The sequence below is a fragment of the Pseudorca crassidens genome, chromosome 2 (assembly GCF_039906515.1).
Source record: "Pseudorca crassidens isolate mPseCra1 chromosome 2, mPseCra1.hap1, whole genome shotgun sequence".
Classification (NCBI taxonomy): Eukaryota; Metazoa; Chordata; class Mammalia; order Artiodactyla; family Delphinidae; genus Pseudorca; species Pseudorca crassidens.
The window spans coordinates 129170625-129180720 of NC_090297.1; the positions used below are offsets into that span (position 1 = coordinate 129170625).

At 39.5% G+C, this 10096-nt stretch overlaps 1 protein-coding gene across 5 annotated transcripts in view; it reads left to right on the top strand.

Annotated features, from left to right (window-relative positions):
• The window catches only part of ZBTB37 (zinc finger and BTB domain containing 37), a 28777-nt gene that overhangs the window by 252 nt on the left and 18429 nt on the right, over positions 1-10096 (top strand). Inside the window, exons 1-3 of one of the 5 annotated variants that reach the window (XM_067728683.1) lie at positions 376-510; positions 1572-2531; positions 3996-4095. In XM_067728683.1, the coding sequence (XP_067584784.1) occupies positions 1609-2531; positions 3996-4095 (1023 nt within the window). In that variant the 5' untranslated portion in view covers positions 376-510; positions 1572-1608. Of the gene's footprint in view, positions 1-375; positions 511-1571; positions 2536-3995; positions 4096-10096 lie in introns of those variants that run through there. The other 4 variants (XM_067728684.1, XM_067728685.1, XM_067728686.1 and 1 more) reach the window with 4 other exon arrangements.

Genomic DNA, 10096 nt, shown 5'->3' on the forward strand with positions numbered 1-10096 from the left:
GGGATGGGCAGCCCCCTCCCCAACGGCAGCCCGGACACACCCAGATACACACACCCACCTCTAGGCAGCTCCCCGCCCGCTTACGTCTACCGCCTGGACAGGGTCCCGGGGCGCCGCCCCCTTCCCGGTCCTCTACCCTCACCTGATTGCTCGCTTCCCGGCCGCACGCCTTGCTGCCCTCTCCGCCCCCGCTCCTCGGTGACATTTCGCCCCTCTGCTTTTTCCCCGTTCCCCATGCTTCCTAACGCGGACGAAAGCCACTCAAGTACCGGAGTGGCCAACCCCATGCAGTTCCCGATTCTCCCTCTTACAGCTCTCACCCCTCCAGTGCCGACGGTAGAGAAAGACCTTACTCCAGGGGCTTCCTCCTCACTGGGGAATTGACGGGAAGAGCAAACAAAAAAGGCGCTGGTGTAGGCTCCAAAATAAACATCTGAATTCATGATGGCATCGACAGAGGCTCTTATTGGATTAAAAGTTTCAAAACAAACAAAAACGCTTTGGAAAAAGGTCAGATTGGCTAAAGTTGGTTCTTGAAAGCAGTGTATACACTTCCCTATTTACTGATAAGTGTGTGGTAAATGCAGGGCAATACTGTGAGCTTGTCCAGATAAGTTCCTGAAGTTTCAGGTCTTAGGTAACTGTGTATGCTCAAGTCAGTGTCTTTCTAATGGGATTTATACAGACTACTCTCAACCAATGAAGACTGTTGGATGCAGTTACAGGCTTAGTGTTTCAGCAACTTTTCAAAAATCTTTTAATGTAAAAATACTGGCCATACTTGGTAAATGCTCTGTTTTTCACCAGCTTTGGGGAACTAAATTTCAGAATCAAAGTATCATTACCACCCTGAAATTTCCAACTTTGAATTTAGATAGAGGCAGACTTATCTACCTTTACCTAATCCTGAGAGTGAACTTCTTCAAGTTCTCTGCATTTGAGTCCTGACACAACTTGGAGTTTCTCATAACCTAGAGTTTACCTCCAAGTCCTAAACCCAAAGCCTTTCTGTGGGGAGCTCTGACCCTTCAGCTTAGAAATAATGACATATTCAGGAGGGATATTAGTCACTTTATAAAATAATGAACATAACTCATGTATCAAGTAGTAAAATATTAAGGGTATCTAATCAGCCCACCTGTGTATAATTACATTTATTCTAAAAGTTTCTTTCCTTCTCCAAAGAAAACTTGTCACCGCATTTTATATTGTGTGCAAATACCTTATGATTAACACTTAGTAAATAAAAATTGTCACACTGCTTTTTTTTACCCCCTCTATTCTGTTGAACTTCAGTTTTGATGTTATATAGCTTGTTAATAAGGAAAATGTGGGCATACCTTGAATTTTTAGAAGTCTAACAATCATTTTTGGTTTTAATGGTGCCTTGCTGTGAAACCTAAACTACTAAACCTGTTGGTATTTCTTTTCCATGTTTAAACATAAGGAAAGTATCTCTATTTATTTGGAGATTTTGAAATTTTACCAGATAATATTTTTAAATAGGTGTGAATTGGAAAGCCTGAAGGGACTGGTTATAATTACTAAGGACAGTTCCTTTCCTCTTTCAGCAGGGTTGAATGCCTGCCTACACCCTCAGGCACGACCATGGAGAAGAGTGGGAACATACAACTGGAGATCCCTGACTTCAGCAACTCTGTCCTGAGCCATCTAAACCAGCTGCGCATGCAGGGCCGTCTCTGTGACATCGTGGTCAACGTGCAAGGACAAGCTTTTCGGGCTCACAAAGTGGTACTGGCTGCCAGCTCCCCCTATTTCCGAGATCACATGTCCTTGAATGAGATGAGTACTGTCTCCATTTCAGTCATAAAGAACCCTACTGTTTTTGAACAGCTCCTTTCTTTCTGTTATACGGGGCGGATATGCCTGCAACTGGCAGATATCATCAGCTACCTGACAGCTGCCAGTTTTCTGCAGATGCAGCATATTATAGACAAATGTACACAGATCCTGGAGGGCATTCATTTCAAAATCAATGTGGCTGAGGTTGAAGCTGAATTAAGTCAAACAAGGACAAAGCACCCAGAGGGACCTCCAGAGTCTCACAGAGTTACACCAAATCTGAACCGCTCCCTTAGCCCCCGACATAATACCCCAAAGGGAAACCGGCGAGGTCAGGTTAGTGCTGTGCTGGATATCAGGGAGCTCAGTCCTCCTGAGGAGTCCACCAGCCCTCAGATAATTGAACAGAGTTCTGATGTAGAGAGCCGGGAGCCCATTCTTCGGATCAACCGAGCAGGACAGTGGTACGTGGAGACAGGAGTAGCAGACCGAGGGGCCCGGAGTGATGATGAAGTTAGAGTTCTTGGAGCAGTACACATCAAAACTGAAAATCTAGAAGAGTGGCTTGGGCCTGAGAATCAGCCTTCCGGAGAAGATGGGAGTAGTGCAGAGGAAGTCACAGCCATGGTGATTGACACCACAGGCCATGGTTCTGTAGGACAGGAAAATTACATGTTAGGATCTTCAGGAGCCAAGGTGGCTAGGCCAACAAGCAGTGAAATTGACAGGTAAGTTTTGTTTGCCCATCTAATGGCTGTTGTGCAGACATAATTAAAGCAGGTCCTCTGTGTGATACAAAGAGTATCTTCCTTACTTGATGTTCTTAGTCAGAGTTTGTGTTGGGGAAACTGGAAGTGTGCCAAAAGACTTGCAGTCTAATTTTTTTAAAGCAGGAAGCTCCTAGTCCTGAAGTATTCACAGTGTTGTAAGAATTATGGTAAAATTAGACACTTCATGAATCAGAATAGCATCTGCAGTCACACTAGGATCAGTAATTGCCAGGGTTTCTTCGGAATTCCAGGAAGAGAGCTGGTCATCAGCTGGGAATCTGACAGCATTGCCCTTCCTTGGTATGTTCTCACACAGGTAGGTGGCCTCTGGAAGTTTCGCATTCCTTTGTAGCACTGTTTACTTTTCTTTGCCCCCATCTACCAAATTAGACGAAATATGGTACCAGCAGTGATTGTTCTTTTTAGTGTAATCACAGGAATTCTAAAGAAAAGCTTTTTGGGTGTTTTTCATTCCTTTTTTTTCACTTGTCATTTGATGACATTTTTTCTGTTTTGTCATTGAGGACAGCTGCTACCACAAACCTGACAGTTTCTTTTTTTCACCAGTGCTACTATGCCCTATGCCCCATGCCCCATTTTTCGCTTTCTAATGCATTGCAGTCGTTAGAACATTTCTTTGGGGGGAAATAACAATAATTTTAATCTAAGTAAATTGGAAGAAAGTCTCAATTGAAAGAAATATTACCAACTAAGATGGGTAATATTCTTTTCCTTTCTTAAAAATTTAAAATTGTATGAACAGTGATAACTAAATAAGCTATGATTTTGGTTCGCATTTGGTCTTGAGAGACAAGTGTGTCACAGAAATTCAGAGAGTATATACTGTATCCATTTAAGTTGGTCTTGATTAGAGTATTTTCCTTCTTGTGTCCTTAATAGTTAAAATATTCTTGAGCATAATACTTATTGTCACCCTATGTTAGCACTGTTGTCCCCCCCATCTTAGAACTGTATCAGAAATAATAGCTTAAATGCAAAGATTTTTGATCTTCATGATCTACGTCAACAGTCTGAAATATATAAAAAATTATCATGGGGCTTGGGGAAAGGATCAACCAAGAACCTAAAAGTTATATAGAAGAAACAAAATTACAGACCCAGTTTTAATTTTTTCTTTTTTGGTCTTCTTGTACTTATATAAGGATAGAAGTTTATATTTAGCCTTAGATTCACCAGGTCATATTGGCTGCATCATTTTGTATTTCTTAAATTTACTAGGGCAAGCTTTTCTTATTTCATGTATGATTCTGTATTGGCTCCATGAAAGGACTTCTTAGAAATCTGTTGTTCAGTTTGTTCCGCCTTCCTAGACTATGGGATAAAGGAGGCAGACATCACCATTTTGACACTACTTTTGACACTACTTTTGTATTAGTCCCCTTTGTGCTCTTCTTCCAACAGATTTAGCCCCTCCGGCAGTGTTGTTCCCTTGACGGAGAGACACAGAGCCAGAAGTGAGTCTCCTGGGAGAATGGATGAGCCTAAGCAACCCAGCTCCCAGGTATGTAGTTGTGGATTTAGAACTGCTGCAGTGGTTGAAGAAATTGCCACTGTGTGTGAACATAGTATAATGAATAAGAAAGGAAAGATGTAGGAGAGGTAACATTGGTCTTGTTTAATAAATACTGTATATGATTACTTTTCTCTTTATTCTTGCTTGTGAGCATGCAGGAAATACACTTTTGGTGTCAGCAGATTTGGGGAAGTAGAAAAGGATAAGATTGTGAAACTCTTTCCTGATTATAGGAGCCAGTCTATAGTCCTAAGAGTAATAAAAATAACCTCTGAAAACTACATGCAGCTAATGTAGGACCTGGGATGGAGAGAGTTTGATTTTGTACATGTGTGGATATAAGACTACATAATTATTAGTTTATATAGTATTGTAGATTTGTAAATGAATTGCTTATGCATTTTTGTGTCCTGTTTGCTTTTTAGTATGCTTGTATCCTTTCATTTATTTTCTTCCTAAATGTCCTGTTAGACTAAAATGTTCTAGAAAGGATAGGAATGATGTCTTCTATTTTATTTGCAACTCTTTTTAGCAAGTAGTATAAGTATGTAGTTGGTTGATATTTTTGGTTTTTTCTCACAGGTGTTTATCATTGAAGATTGATTTTTAAAAAGTTGGTGAACTCACCAAGTAGAACACAATAAATTGTAAACACTGTGGCCCTTTAAAAGGAAACACTGGTGGATTAAGATTGCATAGCTAATTTTTTATCTTCTGCACTATACTGATAGTATCTTGTTTAATTTTTATCTAAACCACTAGATGTTTATTGTGTATATAGTATAGTAACAGCAGTTAAGACATTGTTATAAACTGTATTTACTTGTATATTATCATGCTGTTTGGTATCAGAAAAAGAACTGCAACCATTATAGGAGAATTTTTTAGTTTTAATAAGGTCTGAGAGAAAGTGTTAGGAGCTTGGAGGAAAAGTAAGTTTACTCATATTATTAGGGCCCTTCTTCTCTTCATCTCTCAAATAAAATGTGATGACTCTGTGACCTATGTGACGGTAACTATTGTGAAAATAAATACAGCAATGAGACAGACCTTACAACTTAATGTGGGCATAAGACAGACTAACAAATACACAAAGCACATATAGATAAGGCTATATAGACTTAAGTAACTGTGTTGTGGGAGTAGGAGTGCTTAAAAGGCAGTTACAGGAATCAATATCCACTTAAGGAAAGTGTTACTCAGGGGAGTTTAAGTGTGGTTTTTAAAGTAGTTAGAAAGAGATGACTTATTCCACATATAGTTAGGATAGGGACAAAAATTGGAATTCTACAAGGTTGTTTACCTGACTGAAGCAGAAGGTACAGGCTGTAAAGAAATAGGAGATAAGTGGTATTGTCTGCAATTGCTATTAAGAGATGAGTTAATATATGCCTTAACACAGGGGTCCCCAACCCCCAGGCCTCGGACCAGTAGCGGCTCCCCATTGTCAGTGGAAAAATTGTCTTCCATGAAACGGTCCCTGGTGCCAAAAAGGTTGGGGACCGCTGTCTTAACATGGAAAGTTTATTATGACGAGTCTACTCACCAGTTATTTTTTTCCCACCACATAGAACCAAAACAGGACATGGACTTACATTGTAGTAAAAACAAATTTTGGTAGGCTTGAAGAGCTTCTTGATTATAAGGGTGATTTAACTGGAACAGAATACTTAAGGTCACTCCTTTATTCGAAATATTCTTGGCTTTTTCCTTTTTCTACCACATGAAGGTTAAAATACTTGGTCTAATTTTCCAAGTAATTTATAATCTTTCTAACCCAGCTTTTCTCACCATTCATCAGCATTAACTGTCCCAAACAGGCAGACTTTGTACCTCGGAACTCCATCAGACTTCTGTCTCTGCACCTTGAGTCTGGAATACTCTGTTCTTCCCAGGTGTCTGAGTCCACGCAAGGCCTAACTCCTAGTTCCTTCTGTCCTAACTAGCCTAGTCCTCTTTGATCTCCCCTTCTTAAACCACTGTAGCATTTATACATGGTACCATATAATTTTTTCCTAATTCTCTACTGACTCATATAAATTATTCTTTTCTTATTTACATTAATTTGTCTCCTTCTAGATTGAAATCTCCTTGAGAGCAGAGCCCACATTTTCTAATCTTAGTATCTGACATTGTCTTATCAGGTGCCCACTAAATGGGAGTTGTTTTAGCTCTAAGTAGTTTTGAGTAGCTAAGATTACTGAATAGGTGCCCAATAAAGAGACAACTACTAAATAAGGAGTTATTTAGTTCCCTGTGAAGTCCTCAGTTTGGGAGATATTTAAATAAAATTAATGCACCAATCAGATAAGTCCCTTCAGTTCTTTTAGTCTCTGATTAGTAACTGAAGATTAGGATTGTGGACAGCAGTGAAGGCCATGTCAAGAATCTAGACTGGTATTTGTTTTAGAAAATACGGGAAGCATTCATTTATATGGAATTTACTCATTGTATGGAATAATTCATTTAAAAAATAGTTTTTGAACACCAGCTACATATCAGGCACTGTCAAGTCCTGGCATATTAGGCAATATAGAATTATCCCTGTGCTTACAGAGTTTACAATCTAGTAGGGAATTGCCAACTGGGAGAAGTGAAATGATCCACTTCTTCCTGACGAAGAGAACCAGGAGGCAGCCATTTTTGTCCTTGCTTCTTTTAGAGTATAAAGGAATAAAACTACCAAAGATACATTGTTACCTTTGACAAGGACCTAATCTACATTTTATGCTCATTTATTTGCTCTTTTATTGCAATTTATTTTATTTTATTTTTTGTTGTGCTATGCACGCCTCTCACTGTTGTGGCCGCTCCCGTTGCGGAGCACAGGCTCCAGACGCGCAGGCTCAGCGGCCATGGCTCACGGGCCCAGCCGCTCTGCAGCATGTGGGATCTTCCCGGACCGGGGCACGAACCCGTGTCCCCTGCTTCGGCAGGCGGACTCTCAACCACTGCGACACCAGGGAAGCCCTATTGCAATTTTATTGCAATAATTTTTAGGTGAAATTGATCATAATATGTGAGTTTTCTGATTATGGTTCATGACAGATAACTAAAATACATTCACTTTCTGTTTGTGGATAATACTGCTATGACATTGTTTTCCTTAAAGTTAGGCAGTTTTTTTTAGGGAATAGGTATCCTCAAGATTATGAATAATATTGTGAATTTTTGTAATGTTTAATAATAGCTAACATTTATTGAGCTACATTAAGCACTTTCATTCAACGCTCATAGCAACCTATAAGGCAGATGCTAATTATATTTGTTTTACAGATGAAGAAACTGATGCACAGAGTAGTTAAATAACTTGCTCAAAGTCGAACAGTAAGTAGGATGCAGGTTTGAACCCAGGTTCCAGCACCCTTAATTTCTGTAAAGTATAACATCAGGCATTCAGGGATATCTCAAGGAATTATTATCATATTTGATTCCCATGAGAATCCAGTGGAATTGGCAAAACATATTCTAACATTTTTATTTTATGGATGGGGAAACTAAACCTCAGAGAAGTTATTCTATGCTCTGCCCATGGTCACCCAGGACCTTTTAGTGGGATAATCCCTCATTATTATGATTATTTTTTTTGGCTGTGTTGGGTCATCGTTGCTGCGCGCAGGCTCTCTGTAGCTGTGGCGAGTGGGGGCTACTCTTCTTGTGGTGTACAGGCGTCTTATTTCGGTGGCTTCTCGTTGCGGAGCACAGGCTCTAGGCGCACGAGCTTCAGTAGTTGTGGTGTGGGGGCTTCAGTAGTTGTGGTTTGCGGGCTCTAGAGCGCAGGCTCAATAGTTGTGGTGCAAGGGCTTAGTTGCTCCACAGCATGTAGGATCTTTCCGGACCAGGAATCGAACCCATGTCCCCTGTATTAGCTGGTGGATTCTTAACCACTGCGCCACCAGGGAGGTCCCAATCCCTCATTCTTTATGTGAGTTCAGTTTTGATTATCCAGGGAATTGGAGCAGAAAGAAATGTTATATGAAATAAATCAGAAATCATCTAACGCCTTACCATTCAATGCTTGACCTCATACTGCTTCCCAAACCTGCTGAGAACCACCTCTATTCTGTTGGAAATACTGAAGAGCATTGTTAGCTAACGTGTGAAAGGAGACAACACACATTTTTAGATATTCAAGAAAGGGTATAAGATTATTTGCTAATTAGATTCATTTTTCTCCATTTAATCCAGTCAACTTTTACATATTCTCCTCTTTGCATTGTACTTTATCTCTGCTACACGTATGGAATTTTCTCCTATATATTTAAAATGCTTATATAGGGACTTCCCTAGAGGTCCAGTGGTTAAGGCTTTGTGCTTCCAATGCAGGGGGCACAGGTTCCATCCCTGGTCAGGGAACTAAGATCCCACATGCTGTGCGGCCAAAAAATAAATAAATAAATAAAATGCTCATATATATTTGTGTGTGTGTGTGTGTGTATTTTTGTTTTTGTTTTTTTCTTTTTTTGGCCATGCCGCACATCACGTAGGATCTTAGTTCCCTTACCAGGGCTTGAACCCATGCCTCCTGCAGTGGAAGCGCAGAATCTTAACCACTGGACCACCAGGGAAGCCCCTATATATGTATTTTGTGTGTGTGTGTATGTGTATATAAGCTTTTTACTCAAAACATTATACATAAAAAACATATGTGCTATATACACCCATGCACACAAGAACTTTAGAAGTCAGCAGGCTAAATAAATCAGAAATTTATGAATGGTGATATTTTAATATAGAATTTTGAATGCAAAGGATTTATAAATTCAAGATTTTTAAATTATTCATTCAAAGGAATATATTGTTCCCTCTCCCTCCCAGCTTTCAGATAGGAGGAAACCATGTTTATTTCATATGTTAAATATTTTGACTATTTAGATTGTTCATGTTCAGATTAAGTAAAACAAAATTAAGGTCTTAGCTAATTGATATTAAGGAATTATTGTGGTTTTTTTAGGTGCGATAGTGGTATTTCGATTACATTAAGAAAAAAGAATCCTCGTCTCTTAGAAATGCATACTAGAATATGTATGAAATTATGTCTGGGATTTTCTTCAAAAATAATATGAAAAAGGAGAGAAGTAGGTGAGGGTAAAGAAAAAACAAAATTGTTCATGTGTTGATAATTGTTGGGTGATGAGGAGTCAACACACTGTTGTGTCTAAAACGTAATAAAAAGTTTTAAACTGTATCATTTTCCCTTCATTAAAAAAGAAATTAAATCAGAAAAAGAAAGCATTTATTTTGCAATGATGTAAAGGGTTAGTAATCTAAGTAACAATAGCAGAGTTTTAATGCTACTTTTATAATAATTGCTTTTTTTATGTCTTGAGGAATTTTATTTCAATGCAAGAAATTTAACTTAGTGGGGAGATACTTTATAAACTAAGAGAAATTGGAGGAATATAACTCACAGATTATTCTCTTTATTTATTTTTGGCTGCATTGGGTCTTCGTTGCTGCACGCGGGCTTTCTTTAATTGCGTCAAGTGGGGGCTACTCTTCGTTGCGGTGCGCGGGCTTCTCATTGCGGTGGCTTCTCTTGTTGTGAGCACGGGCTCTAGGCGCGCAGGCTTCAATAGTTGCGGTGTGTGGGCTCTATAGCGCAGGCTCAGTAGTTGTGGCTCGCGGGCTCTAGAGCACAGTAGTAGAGCACAGTAGTTGCGCACAGGCTTAGTTGCTCTGTGGCATGTGGGATCTTCCCGGACCAAGGCTCGAACCTGTGTCCCCTGCATTGGCAGGCGGATTCTTAACCACTGTGCCACCAGGGAAGCCCTCTCTTTACTTTTAATAATCTGTTTAAATCAAACCACTACAAATAATAGGTATGTAAAATTAGATGATAATACTTCTGTGCAGTGTATTTTAAGGACACTTACCTTTACTATAAACAGTTTGAAAAGTGAATTAGCAACATCATTAGGAATATGTATTTCTCCTACTTTGATTTTGTCTGCTTTTTGTTCAGAAGTTTCATCTTTTTGTTCAGAGG